This window comes from Harpia harpyja, chromosome 2 (genome assembly GCF_026419915.1).
Source record: "Harpia harpyja isolate bHarHar1 chromosome 2, bHarHar1 primary haplotype, whole genome shotgun sequence".
NCBI lineage: Eukaryota > Metazoa > Chordata > Aves > Accipitriformes > Accipitridae > Harpia > Harpia harpyja.
Window position 1 is genome coordinate 17,654,192 of NC_068941.1, and position 25,745 is coordinate 17,679,936.

General features: G+C 41.6%; 1 protein-coding gene across 3 annotated transcripts in view; it reads right to left on the reverse strand.

The window, feature by feature from the left end:
- Positions 1-25,745, reverse strand: part of NR3C2 (nuclear receptor subfamily 3 group C member 2) — a 218,266-nt gene that overhangs the window by 20,716 nt on the left and 171,805 nt on the right. For all 3 annotated transcript variants that reach the window (XM_052772105.1, XM_052772113.1, XM_052772096.1), the window contains 2 exons: positions 18,106-18,444; positions 17,540-17,684 (listed from right to left, as the gene is read on the reverse strand). In XM_052772105.1, the coding sequence (XP_052628065.1) occupies positions 17,540-17,684; positions 18,106-18,444 (484 nt within the window). The remainder of the gene's footprint in view (positions 1-17,539; positions 17,685-18,105; positions 18,445-25,745) is intronic.

Consider the following 25,745-nt stretch of genomic DNA (forward strand, 5'->3'; position numbering starts at 1 on the left):
CCTCTTCTTGAGACTAAGAACTTCCAGCTTTTTTTTTTTTTTAATTTAATAGTAGTAGTAATGCTGTGTTTATTTAGTTTTATTATGCATCGTGGACTGCAGGGAAGAAAACGAATAGAAGAAAATAGTCTTTGAAGGCTTTGGATGGTGACTGAAATATGACTTGGCCCTCTGTTTGAGAAGAGCAGCCTCCACTGCTGGATGCATGCAGGCACAAGCGCCCAAGCCCTGTCGTGTGCTGCAGAGGACTTAGAGACGCCACTTGCACACTCAACACCGGTCGTGTGCTATGAACGCACACAGAGCGACCCTGAGTAACTGGGATCGGGTGAAACAGGAAAGGATTTGCAGAATTAACAGATGTCAGATGCACACAAACGGGCATTTCTGAAGCTGCTGTGCCTGGGGTCCCGCTCCAACCCTGGGTCTGCCTGAGAACGGTGGCCACCGTCCAAGGCTTGTGGCCAGCCCAGCACAGCAGCACCTGGATCTCTCCTGCTGTTTGGATGTGCCCTTAGCATGGATGACTCGAGTGCGCCAGGGATGGGGGCTCCTTCACGTTTGGCCACTGCATGACTCAGCCTACCCCCCTTCGTGGACGTCGCCCTGAAGCAGGCTGAGGTCCTCCTGCCTGACGGGTTGTTACTGCCCAGAGACCAAACGGCTGCAGGCACCTCTGAGCTGACCCAGAGACAGCTGGGGAGAAAGACCCCAGAGACTGATCTCCCTCCTGCTGCTCTTGCTGCCCTCCCTCTTCCCAAAATTACCAAAGCCAGGTCTAGGACACAGATAATGGTGGTTCCCAACTGAACTCTCCCAGGAGGCTCAGAAGGATACGTACTGAAGTTGAAAGGCAAATGATTAATAAGACACATTTGTATTTTAAAAAAATACGTTTTAAGGTATATCTCAGACTGCTAAAGACTAGCAGGATTCAAAATAAGAACGGTCTATTACATCCATTATTACTTTTGCAGGACACCAAAGTTAGTTTCTCCAGCCTCAGAACATAAAGCAGCTGCCACCACCCCTGCCTGTGTTTGACCTCCACAGACAGGAGAAGCGCCAGACCTTTCATCTGATACCACAAGCCGCACAGCAAATAAACCGAAACATTTTGAGGTTTTGTCTCAGGTTTCTTATGCTTTCGCTAAACAGTGTGGCAAAACACTCTCTGTGACAGATAACCCAAAAGTATCCTGACTCAAAATCTTTTTTTTTTTTTTTAATATTGCATTGCACTTTTTGTGACATTTTACTTTTTCTCTCTTACGTTTTTCTTTGCATTTGTTTTGCTTTTATATGATTGCCTAAATAGAAGAATTGTAGTAAAAGTCAGGGTTTTTTGATTGGGCTTTTTTTTTTGGTCTGTCTTTTAAATATTTTGTCTTTTATCTACTTAAAAATATTGATCTCTAGTTACCCTCAAGGAAAACCTGATGGCATTGTTTGCAGTGAGATAAAATTATACACAGAACTAGTTACTCAGTAGTTTATTTAACATACAGCAAAACCTCTAATTTCAAATCAGTTTCCCTCCTGAAAAATCAATTCAGTTGATTTATTACTTATTTACAAATTATTACTAACTACGAATTGTGTTAGTTAATTCATGACTGTTTAATGTAAGATACACATTTTGTGGGAGTTTACAGTATTCAACTTTGCATTTGATTTTTAACCCACACAGTGTAAAATAAGAGGGCACAGAGCTTTTGGAAAATTCAGATGCTGACATCGCAGACATCCTAATACCATGAGAGTAACAACAAAATAAAGCAATAGAAATGGCTCATATATTTAAAGAGATAAGGCACACAGAAATTAGGGCATGTCAACATAACATGAACAAAGTTACTTCTCCCTTACCAAGTGTCTCATCTAAGAATAAATACCATCAAGTCAACAAAAATGCCATTACCACCATGGGGACAAATTAAGACAAACTTCTATGTTGCCTTCCACCCTGCCTTTTTTTTTTTTTTTTTTCTTAAAGGGAAGGGTGTGTGTGGGGGGAGCAAAAACCAAGCAACTAAAACCAGTTCTACCTCTGACAGAGCATATAAACTTCTCAACATGGAAAATGGAGAATGTGAAGATCTGGAATATAAGGGCATGTATCTTTATGGGGACATTTAAGAAGGTAAGTACATTTAAGTAATAAAAGGCGTGGAGCCAAAGCTCTGAATCCGCTGCGTGGATACGCATTCAAAAGTGGTGTCATTAGCTCAGTTTAGCTTAATCCTCCTTCATAATAATATGCTTTAAACTTTACACCTTAAGTTAATCCATCTTAAGTTCCCCGAGTGTCTCCTTACAGGCTTAATTTAATGCCCGGCTCACATTCTGCCTGACCTTTCCCGCAGCCACAGCACTGTGGGCAGGCAGAGCGGCCGCAACCAGCCCGTTCCCCCAGCTACTGCTCTGCCCAATTTCTATCTGCTCCTGTAGAGCCGCTTTGGCCAGGGGTACCTTGTGTTGCCTGGTCACCGAGTTGATCACCACATCCCCACCAGAACTGAACCGCTGCTGCTTTTCCCTCCTTTCCCCTGGGAGGAAGAGGAGGAGGGTACCTCTGCCGGTGAAGCCCTCCAAGGCACCTCAACCACCTCGGTGGGAAGAGGGGTTTTTGCTCCTGCTGTTGGGTTTCTCTCAATGAACCACAGCAAATGTGTTCCTAGTTGAGAGACTCCCTGGTACTTCTGAGGTTGTCTTCTCTTTCTCCCCGCTTGATCTGGCATCTCCCCCCTAACCCCACGCAATCTCTATGTCCTCGCCTCTCTCATCTCTGCCACCCTTATTCCCAAATTGACTCTAGATCTCCCATCTTCCTTCCATGGGCAGGCTGTATGGAGACCAGCTCTAAGGTACCAGCCCAATACCTCAGCCTCTTTCAACCTCAGCGCCTATGCACCGACAGCTGAATACACAGATGAGAAAGCGGCAAACCAACCCAGCTCCTCCTATTCCCCTGCTCCATGGAAGTAGCTGTCCTTTTACGCAGGGGCAAGCGACAAGGCAAATGGCTTGAGCATCCGGCCAAAACAGGACTGATGCCCCAAATCACCAAGGGATGAGCCACCCAACTATAACAGAGACGTAGGTTTTGAGCAGTCACACCGGGGGAGGAGGGATGGTTTAAGGAAACTGTTTAAGCCTAGGCATCCTAAATACCAAACCTGACATATATCTCATTAATACCCTTATGTGACCTCCACAGAAACCAAACAGTGACATCAAAAATTGTGAAACTACAGGCACACTGTACAGAAACAACCTGTTATTAATAACTTACAATTTATGAAGTAATCATCAAGTCTAGTATCGTAAATCTCCTTGTTGAGGATGGAAACTGCAACTCAACTGACTGTAACCAAAAAGAGGAACCCACGCATCAAGGAATATTCACTCACAAGCAAAACTCAGCCCCGAACCAAATCTGATACCATGCTTTATTTACTTTCTCATGGATACTATTCAAAGCTGCAGCACAAGCCATCTTCCTAAATTAGACAGGGAAGCAAAGAAAGGGAAAGCTGTGGTGGGTGTTTTGAAGTTTCATCAGTACTCAGGTGGCTTGCTGATAATCTCAAGAAAAACTGGGCAAAGGCATCCCCTTTCACAGCACCTCAGAGGAACAAACATGCAGCTGACTTAGTCCCTTGGCCTCTGCAGCTCAGAAAAGACTTAGGAAAAGACCAAGCAACACTTGTAGCAAAAGTCTGATGTCAAAGATATTCTTTGTGTTTCCTGATTTTATGTTTTCTTCCCATATAAGAGCTGTTTCCAGTTTTATAATCAAGAGCCTTTCCTTGGCTAGACTAAAATCTGTATCCATTTGAAGCCTGTCCATCATTTAAAATGATTTCAGGGAAATTCAGAAAACACATTACACTGTGACAAAACCAAACCAACCAACCAAACACAACCCAACAGGAAAACCTGCCAAAGGCCTGAAGGTCAAGACCAGTTTGGAAGCCTCAGAAAGCAAGGTATGGTTTCAACCATGCCAGAAGGGGTCAGTTTGAACTTGGCGGTGAGAGGAGTGAAACACCACCAGACGCCTTTGGGGCAAGGCAGGCAAGCTGTGGTTAAAGGGGGAAAAAGACCAGGGACATGGGATCACAGAGTCCCTTGTTCAGCTGCTCAAACCACCTAATGAGAAAAGCCCTTTGCCTGAATTATCCTACCTGCCTTAGGAGGGGTTCACTTGTCTGGAAGAAGTTTTGAGGTTCTTGGGGAAAGAAAAGAATAAACATATTATTGTAACAACAATTTACTCTTTCTTGAGGGAGTATTCAACTTCAACAGCTCCATCATGAAGAACGGTGGGAACAGAACGCCACTACCTAGCACAAAACTGAACCTATTCTTCTGTGCAAAGGGGCAATCACTGCACTGCTTTGTGTGTGGCGGCATGGGGAAACACTGCGCATCATTCTGCTCAATGGACTGTACAGAGACACCTGTTTCCCATCTTGAAGCCATTATAAACGCAACCGGAGTCAGCAGTACTGGAGCACCATCATTAAGTTATTGCACTGATCAAAACCCAAGCCAAAATACATGCAGAATTCAGGCAAAATTCAATTACCACTTTTCATTCAGCACTTATTTCTTATTCAGCACTTTCTAATCTGCTCATTTTGCAAGCCACAGCAGAGAGAGACAAAAACATACTCCCTTCAACACACTGCCTTCAACTCTTAAAGCTTTAGAGCCATCTCCTTCCAGGAAGGAAAAAAATACCTGTTACCTTGCATCAATGGCAAATGCAGGTACTCAATCCTGTTGAAATTAATGGCAGTTTTGTCATCAGTTTCTACTGGAGAGAAATTTGGGTCATGCCCATTTTTCCTTTAACTTGTCAGTAAGCCAACAGAAATAAATGCCCCATCTTTGGCACCATGAGCGACCTCCTCCTCCTACTGATAAGGCAGCAGATGCTCTCCCTAAGCAGTAAGGGAGAGAGAATTCGACTATTACCCTGCAGTTGGTTAAACTGCCATGGATAAACATAGCCTGGGAATTAGGTGGTTTATCCAGGGAAGTGTTAGCCTAGAGGTAGCATAAAGGCGACAGCCTCAGATGACCACCCTGCTGCCTGCTACACAAGCAATGGTGCCTGCCACCCTGCTACACAAGCGATGGTGGATCTCAGCCAGGTTACAACATCGCAGCCCCTGGCTGCCTGCTCTATCGTGCTGCTGGAAAACACTGTCCTCGTACCAGGCTCAGGGAAAAAACCAAACCAAACCAAACCCAAAGTGTCATTGCCTCAGCCCCCAGCGACAGTCTGCGTTTTCAGCATACTCCTACATTCCCAGGCCATTTTGGCTGATACCACTGAACCGCCTGATGCAGCTATTGCCCATGTACATGCTCCTTCATACAGGGGCAGGCAGGTGCCAGCACTTGTGTCTTAAAGCAAAGGTGCAAGACCTGCCACCAAATGTCACCTCAGCTCCTCCTGCTGCCTGCAAATCTCTCTGACCTGTCCTACCTGACTTTAGCCACTACCGCCAGCCAGCATTTCTTCGCTCTACCTAGAAGGTGGGGAGAAAAAAACTCTGTGCCCTATTAATCTGACACAGCAGCAAGGCCTTGGCACTACCTTCTACTTTGAAAATAAGGAGGTTTTATGGTGAGATCGTCCTGCAGCAGCCTCCTGCTGCTGTGTTCCTGCAGGAATCTGACATGCAACAGGAGAAAGCTGCTCCCTGCAAGGAAGCACAGCATGCAAAAAAGATTTCTGCTCTAGAAGTTGCTGAAAGAGAATTACTTCAGAAATTACCTCCCCCCACCAACCCTGCCACAAGAACGTGTGATCCCACCGTTGCCAAAGTAAAACATTTAATACCACAAGCTTCTCTCCAGGTGACTGGGATGCTGCAGACTGAGGGGTGCGTAGCTGGGAGCACTGGCACTACAGCAATGACCTTGGCAGAAGAAGCTGCCGAACCGAGGACAAAACAGGGGTTGGACTGAGGTCCACCAATGCTGAACACTGATAATCAGACAAGGAAGGTCATTTCACATTAAAACAGATCTACAGACATAGATGGTATTTTGTGGGCTTTACCCACCCAGGCATACAACAAACGTGGCAATTTTTACACTGAACTGAAAGGAGTCAATTCTGAAAAACAGTTTTCTCCCAAGAAAGTCCTCCTGGTGATCCTAGAGAATACAATCCCAGGTAATTGATACTAAGAAATTTAGAGCTGCTTTGAAGTTTCAGCTAAGTGTCCTCCTGTTATATGCCTATCAACAAAGGACCTGGCAACAGCTCATGGATAATGATTGCCAAGGAGAGTTTCAGCTCCCAATCGGTAACAGAGAACTTGTGCTAAAATCCAACTTAATAATCACCCAGTTATGTAACCCTAAAATCCCAAGCACATCAATAGCAAAAAAACCCCAAATATCTGCTGGAATTAACAGTTAATCATGCAGTTAGCAGAATGCTGATACCAAATACTCTCTTTTGGTGTGCATTTGCATTCCAAAAGAGACAAATCACAGTTTAAATGAGAAAATACATAATTATGCCTTTACCAAAATGCTTTTTCAGTACCATATTCAATAATTAGTGATGATAATGTACACACGACAATAAATACTCTTTTAAAGTTCAACAGAGAAAGGTAGCACCAGCTAGAAAAGGTGCCCATTAGATATCATTTTATATATCCATTATGCCAGGGCTCATTGTCACTTGCAGTGGCTCATCAGCAAAACTACTGCTATATTCCACATGCAGCAGCAATTCTCCTCTTGTGCCAACAATGCCTCAGAAATCAAGACTTTGCTCATGCTGTCATGCAAAGCCTGGCATTTTCTGGAAGTCGACCGAGGCATTCTTCCTCTCATACCAGTTTAGAGAAACTACTTCCTAATTTTTCTTTTAATAGGGAAGATTAATATTTAACTCTGTAGGAGAAGCAGTGAAAGGAAGTACTATGCATGTGAAAGGCATTTGGAGATGCCACCAAACAGCTCATTGATGTGCAGAAAGATTAAAGCAGCACCACGTTCAGACAGACACTTGAAAGGAACAAACCTCTTCTCTATCGTAGCCCTTCCTGCCAAGGACCTTGAAAGAAGTGAAGAGACCCTCCCAAAAGGCTTGTGGTGTCCCAAAGTCATGCTGAGACCGTACTAAGGGAGCATAATTATGCCAAGTTAAATGTAAAATCACTGGGCAAGTCTTCATGCTAAAGTCATAAAAACTAACAGTCAAACCCTTTCAAACACATCACAAGCTGGAAACCTGCCAGAACATCCACTGGGCCAACAGATGATCAAGATGAAAAAGAAGTGTTTGAGAAAGATCAGGCCATACCAGAAAAGTTAAATAAAATCTTTGCATCAGTGCTCTCCGTAAAGGAGTCCAGGAAGGCTCTGCACCAGAGTCTCCCTTCTCAGTAAGCAAGTGTGAGAACTAGTTTCAGATTAAAGTGTGAGTAGAAGAGGGTTTAGAAAGAAAAAAAAATACAGTAAAATGAATAGTAATAAATCACCAAGACCAGATGGCATCCATCCATGAGCTGTAAAGTAACTCAAATATGGAATTGCCGAACTACTAACTATGCTGTGCAGCTTATTGCTTAAATTGCCCTTATAAAAGGCGTGGAAGGTGACAAATGTGACTGATTTCTTAAAATGGGTCTGGGAGTGGGGAGGGAGCACTCAAGACACCAGAGGCTAGTAAGTCTCGTTTCTGTATCTAGCAAAGTGATTGAAAGAGGAACATTAATAGATAAATAAATATGCTATAAGGGAAGAAAGTGCAGCTTTGGCAAAGAGACGTCACGTCTCACAAATCTGTAAGAGCTCTCTGACGATAGCACAAGGATGTTCTGGTTGATACAGGCAATGTCTGTACGACGGAAATGCTTTGCACATGCCGGGTCTAGCTGCATCCCACAGCCATATGGGGTGAGACCTAAGCAAACACCAACCCTCTCCTCCTCCTCCTCCTCCTCCTCCTCTCCTCTGCCCTGGTTTCCACACAAAGGAAACTGGGGCATGCAGCTTGGGTATGGGCTGCAATACTGTCTGTCAGCGTGCCAGCATGGGTAATTACTGGGCTAGGACCTCCTGCACACTGCACTTTGCATCAGGAGGTATGCGGGGGTGCAATCATGGCCAAGTTAGATTTTAAAGCTGTTAGAATGATCTCCTGAAAGCTCTTAAAGAGAGCTTAGGGATAAGGAGGAGTGCTCTTCATGGATTATTAGCAGCTTAAAAATAGGAGACCAAGGGTAATAATAAATGGACATCTCTCACAAGTAATGGAGGTTACTAGGGAAGTCTCACAGAGCTCTGCACTGGGGCCTGGGCTGAAAACTGTACTCATACATCATCTGAAAAAAAATCAGACCTACGGAAGTGGCAGAGCTTGCTGATGACTCCAGACGATGAAATCAAGAGCTGCCTGTGAAAAACTGCTGAAAAATCTCACAAAACTGTGTGGCTGGCTGACAAAATAGAAGGTGAAAATCACTAATTGCAAGACATTATAATCATCTTCCACCCATACATACAAAATAACTGGCTCTAAATTAACAAACATCACACAATAAAGGGACCTAAGTGTAACTTGGAACCGGTTTCTGGGGATTCTGTCTTTTGAAAATGCTTGCTCAGTGTTTACTAATGGTCAAAAAAAGCAAAGGGTAAGAGAAGAAGAGTCAAGAGCAAGACAGAAATCATAATTTTGCTACTGCATACATCCACTGAGCTCTGAACACAGCGTGTCAGTCTGGTCTCCTCCCAAAATTAATACAACAAGCTAGCAAGCACTACGGGAGGAGAGGAGGATGGCTGGGGTAGTAAACAACTGAAATACAAGGGGAGATTAAATTGACTAGCTGATTCTTCAGCTCATAGAAGAAACGATGGGACTTGACGGAGATCTATAAGTGATAAATGGCATACACAGGATGAAAAGGAATATATCCACTATTACTACAAACACAAGAATGAAGTGGCACTCCATTAAATTATCGACTACCTGCTTTAGAAACATCTCCAACAAACAAATATGCATAATTAAATTGCAGAAGCGACTGCCACAGAACATTTTAGATGTCAAGATTACAAATGTATTCAAAAAGGTATTAGGCAAATTCACAGAAGAAAGATACAGAAGGGTTTTTAAGCACAATTGTCCGAATGCAATCTCCCATGCAGAAAGTACCTAAATCACTGACTGCTGGAACGGGCAAATGAAGAAGTATCATTTTACCCTTGTCCTGATCTTATGCTTTCTTTGCAACTGGCCAGTTTAAAGGATGAGAAGCTGTACTAGATGGACCTTTCTTCTGACAGTTTTCACGTTCTTACGGATCTCCTTAGAACTACTTTATGTCCTGTTTTCCTTTACAGTTTCACAGTTTTAAATAAAACACCCTAGAAATTTAAGAAGTGTTTAGAAATAAAGGCATTAAAAGGCAGAGCCTTTAGAAATTTATGCAAAGGAGTTGAATATATTGCTTTGCCCAACCATTGACCTGTTTACAAAGAAAAAGCAAAATAAGACTTGGAAAATCTAGCTGAAGCATATTACATCTATTATGTACAGGTATGACAGTAGTTCTTCAAAACTTCCTTCTGTGTCTGCACTATTTTGGGGTGGGTATGTAACAAAATCCTTTCACATACTTCTCTGGATGGGAACTGAGTTGCACTTTATGAAAAAGTAAACAACAGTAACAACTTATATAAAAAAATTTACTGATAAAGATATCCACTTCTCACTGCACTGGCAGTTTAGACTGTATGAATGCAGTACGCTTCAAAATAATATATGCAAGCAAAAACCACAGAGGGAGGAATATCAAGGAGTGCTTGCCGACCTTTTAATAAGATCAGTGATCACAAACACAATTTATTAGTGAAGAACGAACATTGACAACTCTTATCAACAATCATTGCGGCAATACTAATTAAAGATGAGGGATTTGGAGACTGCCAGATGAAAGAGATTACAAAAATGTACCTAAATTTAGACACTACAGGATTAACAGATTGCAAAAGAAACCAAAAGGGTTAACAGACATCATCCTGCAAAATATAAATGGGGAAAAGTAAACTTTTAAACAATAGAAGAAGTTACTTATTGGCTTTATCACCACTCAAAGACGATCATAGAATCATAGAATGGTTTGGGTTGGAAGGGGCCTTAAAGATCATCTAGTTCCAACCCCCCTGCCACAGGCAGGGACACCTTCCACTGGACCAGGTTGCTCAAAGCCCCATCCAGGCTGGCCTTGAACACTTCCAGGGATGGGGCAGCCACAACCTCTCTGGGCAACCTGTTCCAGTGCCTCACTGCCCTCACAGTGAAGAACTTCTTCCTAATATCTACTCTAAATCTACCCTCTTTCAGTTTAAAACCATTACCCCTTGTTCTATCACTACATGCCCTTGTAAAAAGTCCCTCTCCGGCTTTCTTGTAGGCCCCCTTTAGGTACTGGAAGGCTGCTATAAGGTCTCCCCGGAGCCTTCTCCTCTCCAGGCTGAACAACCCCAACTCTCTCAGCCTTGTCTTCATAGGAGAGGTGCTCCAGCCCTCTGATCGTCTTCGTGGCACTCCTCCGGACTCACTCCAACAGGTCCATGTCCTTCTTATGTTGGGGGCCCCAGAGTACTGAACACAGTACTCCAGGTGGGGTTTAAGTAATCATCCCTCCCCAAGGTACACAAGGTTAAAAAAAAATCTGCTGATCTTGAATATTGAGCTTACTTTGTTATGTTTATCTTCCTGCTGTTACCATGGAAATCAGAATACCAGGAAGACTTATAGGCCTCATGCAGGCTTGAGCACCAAAAGGGCACAGAGAGGCAGCTGCATCCTTGCACTGCATTACGCAACTCTACATCCTAATGGTCCCAGCTTCCACAAGTATATTACGAGAGGATATTAGGAACATAATGAAAAGACAATGAACATGCTATTTACTAATAAAATATACATAATTAATAAATGCAGATTTTAAATAAAATCTTAGCTATTCAGCCGAGCTACATCTTAATTCTTAATTTTACGACTTTCCTCAATGTTACAAAATCCTTTGCCCATTCACATCCCATGACAACATTAGCACAGAAACTTCACAGAAATCCCCATGTACTGAAGCTGTTCTTCCACCTCTCTCTACCTCATTTGCTCTACATCAACTTTCTCGTTTGAAAAATGTATTCTCTTTTTCCTCTATTGTTAATATAAATCTCTGTCTGCTTTTAAAACTTCACACTTGGGGCAATTACCAAAGGCAGAGCATGAAAGATCCTCGAAATACCACATTTTTATTTAACTGAAAGTTAGATCTTGCACTTAAATGAAGGATTTATATTAATTTGTAGTAATCTTTGTTAGTTTGTTAAACTACATTACATACATAGTATTATTGGGTTATTCATGAATATCTGGAGTAGATGATTGAATTTTATAATGAAAAAGCCATCCATACTGCAGTACAAACTAGAAAAGTGGCCAGTAGTGTCACAATTGCCCGAAATGGCAATAATGAAAGGACAGCCACATCTTAGTTCACAATCCACAGCCTGAAACTTCACCTTACCAGTCAAAAGCACCAATACATCAATCAGTATATTCTGCTCTTAATGTTTTGTACATAATAGTCAATAAACTGCAGCCTCTACAGAAACCTTTTCACTGTAAGGATTGAGCTGCATATGATGCAATACAGTAATTTCAGAGATGGGAAAAAGACATCACTGATCCAAATGTGTGTGAAAACCAGCCCCAGATTTTAGACTCGGTTTTTCAAGTTCACTTCAATAATTTTGGGTACCTCGTGCAATGCCTAGTGCTGTTTTTATCAGGCAAACCTTCAAGCCCTTTACTAGGGTAAAAATCTCTGTAAAAACCCAACGACAGTTAGAAGAAAGTACAACGGCCAGGAAATTCAGAACCTGCACACTTATGCACCTGTGATTTATTCTTTATGCTGCAGATGACAAACCAAGAAAAATCAAAGGAGCAAGAAAACACATAGCACATTAGTCATTTGGTGCATTTGGAAAATACTGTTGAAATATTGATGCTGTACTTTAATATACTAAAGTGTCTCAACACGGTGTCTCAGCATTACTGAACTCTTTCAGTATCCCACATCATTGCTATTTGACAGCTAGGTAAGGCTGGAATGGTAAATAAGATAATTTGGGTTAATTTCCTATAATTGTGAATAATTTTGGAATTTGAGTCTCTTCTTCAAAAGTCCCCAAGGACTTAGAAGTCCACAAAGAGACTGTGTTAAAACCTACAATCAAAAGAAAAATGGAGACCTGCAGGGGAACTCCAGCATCGGGCTGGTCCTCTGGTTTCTTTACGCCAGCAGAAACCAATGCATACCAAAGAGGATGCACGGCTTGATTTTTGATATTTGTCAGCAATGCCATCAGCTGGGTTTTTGCCCTATGGAGAGATGAAAAGCCACCATCCCTCTTCCTTAGGGGACGGGATGGATAAACAGGGCAGGTTGCCATGAGGGATGCAGTTTCTGGCCTCCAGCTGCAAGGGGGATACGTGCTGGGAGCACAAGCTGTGGCCCCGAAGGCAGCCCATGTCCCACTGCTCCTGCTGGTTTCCCATGTTGGGGGAGCAAGGATCCCTGCCACACCACGTCTTGGCTCCTGCTGGGTTTCTGTTGGCAGTGCTGCACTCATAAATGCTTTTTATCCCTTCCTGAGCCTCTGAAAGGTTGCCAGCCAATGCCCTGACTTAATGTATGGGTGGAAGCAGATACCTGGGAAGTTGCCACCACTAGCCAGCGGGACAGCAACTGCCCAAGCCTGTCACAGAAACGTAAGCAAGAAGGAGCATCCCTTGCATTCCTCTGGGATTTAGGCATCTGACTTCTGCACTGCAAACACATAAACTCCTACTATTGAAAGATTCAGATCATCAGATTTCTTCTAGGACCTAAACTGTCAGGCTGTCTCTTTTCAAAAACGTTGGGGACTTTTCCTTCAAAAGGACACAGCCAGAGGAAGAGACATTTTAGCTATTAGTTCAATGATGAATTCATCCAGTAAGGGAGAGACCAAAGGAATTTGAAACCAACTTCCTTACCTACCAAGACCACATCTTAAAAAACACGTTTTAGGCTGTTCCCTGTAGCAAACAGTACATTTTGCATAGCTTCAGACAGAATCCCTGAAAATAAGCTAGCGTTAAAAAACACTGTATTTTGCTACATCCCTTGCTTTGTTCTTGCACCCGTTCCAAGCAGCACCACTCAGTTTCCTGCTTTCAATTGTGTATAATTTTACCCATTTAATGCTCTGGACTTAAATTGTCCATGCATATGCCTGCCTCGGGTTGAATTAGATTAGAAAATTTCAGCTGAAGTCTTTGGTTAAGTCTTAAAGAGAAATTTTCTCCCTCTCTCGAGTTAAATAAACAACAGCCATTTTTTTCTGTGGGATTTCTGTTACTTTGCAGTAGGAACCTGAAACATCTCAGAGCTTAGGTCTTGAATCAGGGATATCTTTTGCGGTGTCTTAAGAAAATCTTCCCCATTAATATCTCTCTGTTCTCCCAAATCCCTAGATCCATTCAAGGTAGGGCTTCCTCGCTGGCAACAAATGAAGCAAAAATCCAACAGTCTCCCACTACATAATCCTGTATTATCCCTACAACTCATCCAACCTCATCAATACAAAAAGGAAGGAGTCACACGGGAAAAATATTACAGGATAACTTAAAGGTTTGGTTATGGATACAGTCTTCAAAGCACGTACCCAAAGGGCTCAAACTATGATTTCACAGACGACCTTAATTTTGGAATTTTGTTAACTTCTCAGATTTGAGCGTGCAGCCTTAAGACCATTATTGCAACATCTTTTGAGTATTATTACATATGCAACAGTCACCCTTTAAGAGTATTTACCTGCAATAGGAATTATGTGGTGTCACATATACTACAGTCTTTTAAAGATTTACTGTGGATTAAAACTAAAGCTATATATATATATAATATTAGTTTTGATTACAACTACAATGCTACAAAAGAAATGGATTAGCCCCCCCCCCCCCCGTAACTTACACACTCCCCATAAAATACATTGGTCTATTTTATGCCTCTTTTCAGGCTGTTTTTAGGTATTTCTGTAACAGGGTGAGCGGCCATTTTCTTATCCCTCAGTTCACATCTTCACATTTACTTAAGCCCAATTAAAGCAATGGAATATACGCACGATCCATAAAGACAAACAGTACGCTTAATTGGATATGTAACATGACTAAATGAAGGCGGACAAATATTTCCAGCCTTCCATAAGCCTAACAGGAAATCAAACCACTTATTAGTAGGGAGGCATTTTGCACTGTATTTATACAATCAAAGGTACATTTAACAGCTATTAACAACACAGATCCTCATTTGTTACTTGCCTTGTTTACAGGCCTTCAGAATAAGAAAGAAAACAAGATCATATATCATGGCCTTCCAGAACTGTTACGACTTCCTTTTATTCACAGTAGTTAAGAGTAAATGGAAAATTCATTTAACGTCAAACAAAGCGACATAATTCTGCTAATGCCAACCTCTACTTTCACTCTTTTTTAACTGTTCATTGAAGAAAATGCTGAACCCTCTGGGGCACCAAGTGCATGCTACTGGCCAGGGACCTTCCTAATTACTTCTTGCATAGAGACGGGAAATGACCTCTCCAGACAAAATATGAAGAAATACCAAGAAAATCTTGGCCAGGTGATAATAAGAACATAACTCTCTCAAGACAGTAAAAGGAAAAGTAATTTTAAAGCATCTCCCTTTCATCCTGCATCAACTAATACATGTCCCAAAATGCTAAGGGCAGAACAACTCAAAAAGTTGCACCAAGTGAACCTTAGGGAGGTCTGATAAACCTCGCGGCACAGAAACAAAGGCCCGTGTTTATAACTACAAACGACATTTCCAAGTTCATGGTACTCAAAAAGTAAAGGTAAGACCAGCCTTCAGCAATTACAGAGCAAAGCTTCAAAGCAGTGTATTTTCACAAGCAGGAATATATATTATGTTTTGTGCTTATCTGAATGCTTTCTATGCTGAACTGTATTGGCTGACTTGTGCAATTCCAGTAATTCACCTCTGACCTTATGTCAAAATTCAGAAAAGCACTGCATCTCTTGAACTTGGAATCACAAAATTATTTAGTTTGGGAGGGACCTCTGTAGGTCTCAAGTCCAACCCCCTGCTTGCAGCAGGGCTAGTGTCAAAGTTGGAGCAGGGTGCTCGGGGCTTTGCCCAGTCAAGGCTTGGACATCTTCAAAGACAAAGACTCCAGGGTCTCTCTGGGTACCTGCTCTGCTATTTCACCATCTCATTATGAAATTTCTTCTCCTGCTGTCCAGGAGGCAGTTTGTTGTCCCAGACTTGTGATCACAGGCTCTCATCCTTCCTCTGGGCACCTCCATAAAGAGTCTGACTCCATCTTTTCTACAACAACTCATCAGGAAGCTGAAGGCTGCAATTAAATCCCCACTGCACCCAGCACGGTCTTCTCCTGGTTGCACAAGCCCAGCTCCCTCGCTGTCCCAGCCAGCCCCCGACCACCTTGGCCAACCCTCCACAGGGCTCTCTGCAGTTTCTCAACAACTATCCTGTGCCAGGGAGCCCAAAACTCAGGACTCCAAATGCAGTCTCACAACTACTACCCTGAGCAGCAACATGAGAAACTTGAACTAATGTCTCCCACAATTCCCATAGAATATGAAACATGAGCGAAGTGAGAAAAACCCTCTCGTTCCAGAGATGTGTTCATTACCATTCTGGAGTAAGCACCAAACTGCCACCCTTTTACCTCCAAGGAAATTTCTTGCCCCGATTAGCTTCTTCGAAAGGCCCTGTCCCACATCTCACAGCTCAACACAGCTCCTGGTAATTCATTTTCTTCTCTTTAGAAACACCTGCCTTCTGCTACCTTTGGTAGCTCTGCAATGAGTACATTGTTAAATATGTAGAAGACCAGACCCCTATCTTACATAGATATATGGGTTTGGATGTTTTTGTTTTGCACTCCATGACATCACACTCCTTTTCCTGACTGGATGGATCCCAACCTCAACCTCAGTATAGTTCTGCAGGTGCCTACCTTCAAGGCTTGCAGCATAAAACTCACAATTGATCTCAACTGCTGGAAGCTACTTCTACCTGCAGTATCAAGAGTGCTAGCAATGCACATGCACTTTTATTTGCAAGCAGGATTGACTTCCCTGTCCAATAAATTTTGACCCCCCACACTAACTTTCTTCAGATGAGAAAAAGCTGCTTCTGTGTCTGAACTTTTAGTCTACTTTTCCCCAGGAGAACTAAACTCGTCAAAGTTCACATTTTCACTTAGCTTTAGCTACAGATGCTTTTTCTGTGATGGTTCTCTAATGTACAAGCCACAGTGGAGGTGCTTTCAACAAGGAAAATGGCTGACGCTACATTTTCAACCACATGCAGTGAATCACCAGTTCCTCCCCTAAAAAAAAAACCAAAACCAAAAACCCCCCAAAACCCCCACAACCCAAACCAAATGATCCTCCTTTGATATTGCTCACTGCTTTGGGACCAATCTCAAAGACACTAATTATTTAGGAATTCCTAAATCCAAGAAAGGCTATTAAGATGGACAGCGACAAAGCATCTTGTCTAAGAAAAACATTTCAGAACGCTTCGGGAGATTGAGCGGCAAGTTACTTTTTGTTCATTCTTTTCCTCTTTTTTTTTTCCTTCAAGAGCACCCATGTCCTACTGATTATGTCTCATTTTTACCTCTAGGAAAAAAAAACCAAAACAACACCTTCTGGGATAAGCACATGATGTGACCCCAGTTTGCCTGTGTGTTCACTTAAATTTTGACTTTACTGTCTTGGAATAAACACTAGGCGAATGGAACAGAAATTAAATTATACTCATCAAAAGCCAAGCACTAAACCACAAACTTAAAATATGAAGGAACACACATACTCAGAAGGAATGGTTCCTTGGTTGATCCTTCTTTTTGTCTGAATGTATCATAAAAGAAGTTATGTTTCATTACTGAAAAAACATTTTGGCTTCTTTCATAGTTGCAAAGAAGGGTAATTAAGACTGTCAAGAAAACACATTGAACAGCTGTATATTGTTAACAAAAGCACCATTATATGACTGCTCTGAAAAAAACTGGCAATTTAAACATTCACATTTCCTAGAAGTTAGATATTTTTCCAAGCTCCAGTAGATACCAAAAAATGTTTTTTTTCTATAAATCTTGATTGTGTATCAGTCATATTTCAAGCCAGCAGGATGGTCCTAGTTTAAGAACACATCTACATACATAAGGAGAAGCGGATGGCAGTATCAAAGCTTCACCAATGGAAAACTGAGTCACTGAAAAAAAAAAAATTAAAGCTACTTTTTAAGCTGGAATTAGCTGAAATTTTCTTAGACTGCAGGTATGCCTGAAAACCAAATAAAGACAGAGTAATCCTTCCAGGCTGTACTGAAAAGGACCATTAAGGAATACTTACTCATCAAAGATCAGGTCTGGAGCAAAATAGAGGAACTGGCTGTTTGTATGTTTGTACGATCTCCAACTCAAGGCAAACGATGACAGACACATCCATGAATACTGAATTAAAGTAATTTGGTCCTCGAGAGGCAAGTTTCTAAATCCTAGAGATCAAACCAGAAAATACCCATAAACTACATTGCGCTTTAGAAGCGCTGGTGAAACCAGCACTGAATACATTGCTCATTATTTTTCTAGTATTAATGAACAAGAGCAGCACTCCCACAAAATATACTTCTGAAAAAACAAAACCCGTAATTTTTCATTCCAGTGACAAAACATGTTTTCTTCTTAGGAGGCTATTATTCAAAATGAAAGCTTTTTAAATATTGATCACAAACATATGAAACAAACATTACATAAATAAAAAAACCCAACAATCTTCTCTCAGATGTTTACCTCACAGCCCCCTGTGAGGGTTTTCAACACAGCCCACAGATGAAAGATGCAATTTGTCAAGCAAATAGTTCATTAAGCTAGAAGAAACAGTGAAGAGAGATGTCACCAAATATCTCGTGGTCTCACCTGGAAGTATCTTTGCCCACTTCACCACCTGTATCATCTGCTTGCCGGCCAGGCGGTTTAAGGTGGAAAGCAGGTACTCTGCTGTGTCTGGCTTCGAACTGTCGTATCCTGCATACACGATCTCTGGTTCAATGTTTTCAAGGATCTTAACGGGAGAGGGAGTAAGTGCTGGTGAGATAGCAGACATGTGGGGGACAAGTGCTGTGTTTACAGAGGGCTCGTTCAAGGGCGCGATGTACGTCGTCCCTTCCTCGGGGCTCTGGGGTGGTGGCTGCTGCCGCTGCTGTGGCTGCTCCTCGTGCATCCCTTTCAATTTCCCCAACTTTTTGGACTTCCGGGCTGTGGAGACGAGCAGCACAAGAACCAAGTCAGTACAGAAAGCCAGTGTAACCCCGGCTTTAGAGAAAATGGAAGCAGAAGTATCATCTCAAAGTTCTGAAGTGAAACAGGTGCAGGACCTTAAGAAATAGCTCACTGCCTGCAGCACTGTTACACTGGAAAAAGGACCAAAAGACACATATAAGCTCATTTTCATTGCTTTACTGGATGTTTTTGGACGTGACAGAACGTCCAGTATCTGTCTCCATACAGACATGCATAATACATCCTAGTTACTGTGGTTGGTGCAGATTAAACATTTCAGAAGTTTAATTGTTTTGTAGCTTAAATGAATCGCTTATCACCTACAAGTCTGCAATTCGGGTTCTCCATTGCATTTGGTCATCAAAAGAAATCTCCTTGGCAATGCCTAAAATTAGCAGACCCAGAGCCCTCCTAAGCTTTTGAGTCCTAGTGCCCACCCTGGCTGCACCTAAACTTGAAATGCAGTGAATCCATTTTGAACAGCCTAAGCTAGCCAAATTCCTTTGCTTTTGCTGCTTTGATACTTCCATAAGAGCTTCGTCCCCGTCTCTTGAGTAGTTTTGAAATAATGTTCAAAATCTTTACCCAGTTAAAGAAAAAACACTGAGCCTTGTGTAACACCTTTCTCACTGCTATCAACATTTCTCTAATGATTTACCTTCCCTTTTCTTTTCCTTTTCTTTTTTTCTTTAATGCTACCCTCCCTATTTTTCTTTACTAAGTATTCTTAGAAGACAGCAAAGCTAGTGTGCTTCCACTCTTTGCAGAGATGCCAGCCATTCTCTGTGGGTTGTTTCCCACTTTGCCACGTGAAGCACAGATATGTAAGCAGGCAGAAAGCCCTGCTCCTGCCCCAGCAAAATAATTTTGTAGCATGAGGAAAGAATGGGAAATAAAAAGCAAGACAATTAAGTTAAACGCGCACACAAAAACAAACCAAAAGCTGATCACTCCCCTTTTTGTGATAGGAAAACATAAGTAAAATAATCTTTAAAATCAATAAATAATGAACTAAATTTAAATGTTCACAGGTCTTTCAGAGTAACTTCTCTCAAATATATATAGTCTTTCTTATCTATCTGTACACAGCTAAAACCCTTGTCTGGACTTTTATCTTCCCGTCTCTTGATTATTGCAACATCCCTTTTACTGGCATCAGTAAATACAAGTCTATCTCACTCCTGCTTAGAATACTACTGCAAACACCCTTCTTAGTCCATGCCCTGTCCCAAGTCCATCTCCTCGAATGTTTTCCCCTGTCACCAATTCCCCTCCCTATTTTTCCATAAATATAGTGCCTTTTCTGCAGTTTCAGGATCCTTTGCGGCCAACTTCCACCTCACCCCTCCTCTCTTCTCCATTATCAAAATGTTCACTTCCATTCCAGCTCAGCATGCCATGCTACTGCCTCCTTGGAAATTTTCAAAGCTTGCTCTTATGTGCTTCTTCCTACTCCTCTTATTATGCTGCAGAAAACTCCCCACAAAGATCCACAGAACTACCTCATTACTCTTCTACAAACTCCTCAAACCCAATGTTTTAGAAAACCCTCCTCAACAGTAGAGCTGCTGTTGCCCTGAGACCATCGCTGGCAACAGCAGTCATTAGTGTTTTACTGTTTCCTTGAAATTGGGGCTGCCTGCCCAGAGCCAGCGGCTGCGACTCGGCGCGTAGCGCCTGCGAGGCAGGATACAGACGCCCAGGGTCCAGGACAATGCACGCCCAAGTGCAACAATAGCCTGTTGTTTTCAACATTTCCTTGCTGGGACAGTACCTTGAACTCTGAGGAGCTGGCTCATCCCAAGATCCAAAAGAAAAGCTTATTTGTTAGGGTAAACATGGGACATTATTGCTATAGAAAACAGCAATGGTACCACTCATACGCAAGATCCTGAAGGTGCTCAGTCAAACAGCTGCTCCTTGACTACCATTTTCAAAACCTGAATACAATTCATTACTACTGCAGCACGTACTGCACCGAGCAGTAAGCGCAAAATCTGAACAGCAGTTGGATCTTCCTGGCTCATTTCAGCATCAGCGTTGCTCTACAGAGAACTTCAGAGATCTTTGTGTAACTTTCATCACTTTTCCTTCAGAGAGCTGGACACCATTTCATTAATTCACCTACAGCATGTACGTCTGCTTTCAACAATTTCTTAATTTCTTTATGCCTGCCAACATCCAGACCAAGTGAGGCGGGTTGAATTTTTTAATAAAAGGATTAGATATGCAAATAAAAATGTGCCAGTCCTAATAAAATTTAGTTTAAAATTCTGTTGTTCAACTATGCACATATACTTAACAAAGACTTCTTAATTACCTGAAGCATTAGCACAGATTACATAGGGAAACACAGGAATTGCTGTCATTTGAAGTTATAAGGAAGAGGCGAGACAAGTATATGTCAGGAAAGGTTTCACTGCAACTGATTCTGTCTCAAGAGACAGGACAGACAAGAAGACCCTTATAAAAGTCCCTTCCAACCCTACTTCTTACTTTTCTATTACGAAACTCTTAAAAAAAGCTCATTCAAACAATAAAGCAAAACTGAAGGATTTTTCCTCCTCCAGTGCATCAAGTTACATGGATGCTGACATCTGTTCTTCAAGATGCAATTTCCATTCCTAGTACCCAAAAAGCCATTTTACAAAGCAGCAGCTGATCAGGCATTTTGTTAGACAAGCTTTTTACTCAATCTGCAAAATAAAATAGGGGGAGTTAGAGGCAAAGCAGATAACTCTGATAAATTTAATTCTGAAAAGTAAGGGGAAATGCTGTTGTTCCCCATTTGGTGCAGTCGCACCTCCATGACGATGTCCTGGTGAAATCACTGTGAGCATTAAATATGGTTTGCATTTATCTTAGAGCAGCAAAGCTGAACTTACACATTTTTCAACAAAGTAAATCCCAAAAGGAAAGCAAGGATGGCCAAGTTCAGCAGAATACCTGATGATGAGTTAACAGAGCTGTTGGCCAAGGAAAAGAGAGTTTAAAAATAAACCTGAAGGAGTGGATGGGGATTAGTGTTTGCTGTTATTATTAAGTTTTATCAGGCACTATTTTTTTTTCTGTTATCAAAACAGGACTGAAAATAAAGAACTTTACATATCTTTCATGTTTGCAAAGGCAAAAAAAAAAAAAGCATTCTCACTATAAGCACACCAGAATAAGAAATGTATTGGTTTACCAACTCCATCAAGTATCTAGCAACAGAGATAACTGATGACATATTTATTAAGACGTAATTTTGTATGTTCTATTCTTTAAGAGTTTTTCATTAAAAGAAAAAAGAAATAACATTCTTCCCTGTATAATACTGGCATAAAAACGTGTTTTAGTTTCATTTTCTTCCATTATAATGCCGTTAAAATAAAGCTGAGAAAAACATTACTGCTTGACAGTCATGTTTACAGTGAAGAAAACTGTATTTTTCATTTGGCTTCATGCCAGTGCTGTAGCTCAACTGGTTTGGTAACTCCCACAGAAACCAACAACTAAAGATTAAATACAAACTCTGAGCAGTACATACTCCAAGTCGGTCTTTTGACGCTGTTTTTCACATTTACTCTCGAACTCCAATACCAACTATAGGAACGACAAAGCCACCTCTGAATTGGTGGGTATAAGCCATGCTCATCAGGACTGCCACGTGGAAATGTTCACGGAGTCACAGGCTCTCCATTCAGACAGGGGATGGGGCATGCATGGGGCGTTTCACATGGCAAAGCTGAAGTCTGAAGCCTATCTGGGGTTAGGACAAGACTTCATCCAAATGGCTGCACAGGCAGTGACTGCATATTATCTCTAATGGCAGGAATTCTTGCCCCTCCTGTTAAGTGTTATTGCAGCCAGCATATTTTATTATAATCCTTGTATTTTTAAATCATCTGAGATAGAGTAATAGTTGAAGAAAAACAAACAGTAGTGAAAGAACCACTGCAGATATACCTGAGGTTAACACCTCAAATTTCTGACATGACTTTTGTTGAATAAGTATTTTAGAAGGTCTTGTACATTGCAATAAAAATAATGAAAAAGAATGTGATGCAACTGGAAAGTCACGTAAAGTTGGACTTTATAAAGGCATGTCCAACAGACCTCCTCTGTAGCTCTAACAATAAATTACAGTATAACAGAGGAATAAATAAACTACAACTCTGACCACAAATAGCAGTCCCTGTTCCTCTGGAACTAATAGGCAAAGTTTTACCTTTTAATTTGATTTAATTTGAGCAGGCCTGTATCCAACATGTTCAAAGAAAAGCCTGCAAATTTTGCAAAGCCACACGTTGTTCCACGTGCTTGAAAGAGGAGAGCAGCTCGCAAACACCAGCTTGGTTGTTTATCACCCTCAATGCCAGTCCCACCTGGCTAGAAAGGGACGATGCTATTGCTGCAGAGGCATTGAGAAAAGCTGAGATGCCATATTAAAACCAGTTTAGCAAAGTCTTGAGCACTGTTAAGACTGTAAGGCAAATTAATATCTTTCCACCCTTACTACAGCCTCAGCCTTATGAGCTAGCAAAAAGATGGGACTTAATCATTTGAAAACAGCTATTGGCAGGAGACTGGCATGAATTCGGATTTGGATAACCGATTCCTTAGTATTGACCCTTCATCTGTAAGACTCCTATCACAAAGCTGAAACAGGGAGGCCTGCAATTTCAGGATCGGGAGTTTTCGTGCCATGTATAAAACACTGAATAGGCTTCTGGTCATCTGCAACAGTGAATGCCACTCTAGGTCAAATAACAGGACATTAACTGGACGTGACCCTACTGTAAATTGTTTTCTGAATACAAAATAATGTGAACATCAGCTACAAATCTATGGAATTCCCCATTTTTAAAGGTTAAGTTTGAGGTTTTAGGGTAGTTATGAGACAGTTAAGCTACTACACGCCTTTTTTAAAAATACCATAGTAAACTTACACATGCTAGACAAGTTGGGTCTAGAGGGGGCTAATCTATACTCCCTTTGTCCCCAGGGAATATACACAAATTAAGTTATGGACTCCATACAGCCACACATCTGATAACTGATAACTATTTTTCACAGGCTCAAAATTCAAAATTTTCATCAGCATTATTGTTAGAAAAATGGGATCAAAAAATGCCAAAGAACAAAATGCTATCAATAGTGATAAAAGAACCCATAAATATTATGATTTAACTCAGCAGTTTTATAACAGAGTAATATCTTGTTCGCAGAATTGTACCAGTGTTGAAATTTAGGAAATGAACAATCTAAAATGCTCTGCAAATTCATGCTGGCATCCAGTGCTCTAAAGCGAAATCTGAAGTTTAGAAAATTACCCATAGTTCTATGTAGAGTGAATTACAAGACTTCCAATGATAACCCCCTGTAATCAGATTTTTTAAAACAATATGATATTCGGTGCCTGTCTTGCTGCCTATCAAAACCCAATTATTATCTGCATAGCTAAAGACATGATACAGATGACTAAGAGCTTTATTTATCACGTATGTAAAGCTCTGCCAGAGCCAGGACCAAACCGATCCTGACCCAACAGATCTTTATTCTATCCATGTTGCAGAACATACTTAAATCAGTAAGTGATATCAAAACCACATTATAAGAACATATGTTACCTCTAGTGTAAAGCAGAGAACATCAGCGGAAGGGGAAACCGAAATGGACACAGCACAGAACACAGAAAGCAACGGAGGTTTAAAAAAGAGGTAAAGGAGAATAAGAGAAAGTGGCGATTTGAGTAAATACATGTAAGAAAGGGAAAAAAAATCATGATATGCACTTCACACAAGGTATAATTTGGGATTATTCTAAAGTATGTACAGTACTACCAGTGATCTAGGCAGCCTGAGGGCCAACAATATGCTGCAAAACATACTCCAACCACCTTTAACTGTGCCGGCTTTGTACGCCGTGCCAGTGTACACCTGCATTTCAAATACTTGAGCTCCTCCATCCATGTCCCAACCTCACTGCTCGAGCCCTGCATCTGAGCTGCAACGACCACCTCCTTCCCAACCTCAACAGCCGTCAGCTTTCTCCCTTCCACCCCACGCCAAATGCTTGACGGCTTTCCTGCACACCCCTCCACTGCTGCCTGCCTCTCCTCCCCAAAAGCAGCCTACGGCACCTTGCTGCACCAGTCACCAAAGGATCAAGCTTCATATTCTCCCCTTGCGGCAGCCCTAACAGGCTTTCGGTAGACTCTCCTCTGAGCCCTCACCAAGCATACACACTTTGTTGCTTGCTTCCACCTTTGTATAGATAAATGTTCCATCAAAATGCCACTTTTTCCTCCTCTGAATCTTTTCATCATGTTTGCCTGGTGCCTTTGCTTCGCTTACTTCAGTGAGCTGACATCTGTTCTCATTAGCTATTTTACTGCTACCACAAATAGTGTTTCCCTTCCCCCAAATCTGTTGTATCTTGACATATATGAAAATTTTGAGCTATCTTGGTACAGACATTTTTTCACTTAAGTGTCTAGCACAATGGGTATGAGATTTTGCTGAGAAATTTCTAGATAATAATACAGACGTTTTATATATACACACACACATATGCACGCAAATGCATGGAATAAAGTGAAAAGCAGTAATGCAAACGAGATCTTACAGCATCATCCCATTCGCTCTACACAGTGCATTCAGGCATGCACCCTTTATTCTTCAGGAAACAAAGAAGGGAACAAGGAAGACAGGACACTAAAGCTTCCATAAACCAACTACCCACTTTGGGAAGCAAACCACTACTTTTCAGGTAGAGCTGCGGTAGATGAAGAACCTCTAAATGTGACCCGAAGTGTTGTCCCATGCGTAAGAGGAAGGGCCAGGTACAAATCCAGGAGACACGCGGACAAGTGGATGAGTCACTGGTTTGACTGGACAGACCAAGCGGAGAAAGCAAATGAAAAGCAACTACTGATGCAGGGGACAAGTTGTACAGGGACTTAAAAGGAGAGATAAAGATTACTTTATCATTTAAGACACACTACCAAGAAGACTTTGCTCTTGCAAAGCAGTGGCCTTTCAAGGGTGATTTCTGCAGGGGCATTTGGGATATGCTGAAGAGACCAAGTCATTTGTCTGAATATAAAAAGAAAGGAAGACTGCAGGCGGTGAGGAAGAATATAAAGGTCCTGCCTCCACATAGCAAAATAAATTTTAAAATCTGTTTCTGAGAGCTGTGACACAGAGTACATAGAAAGTGATAGAAAACAGTAGCACTTGCCATGAGCCTGAGGAATCAGTACAGTTTAATTAACAAAGCAATGAAAATTTCCT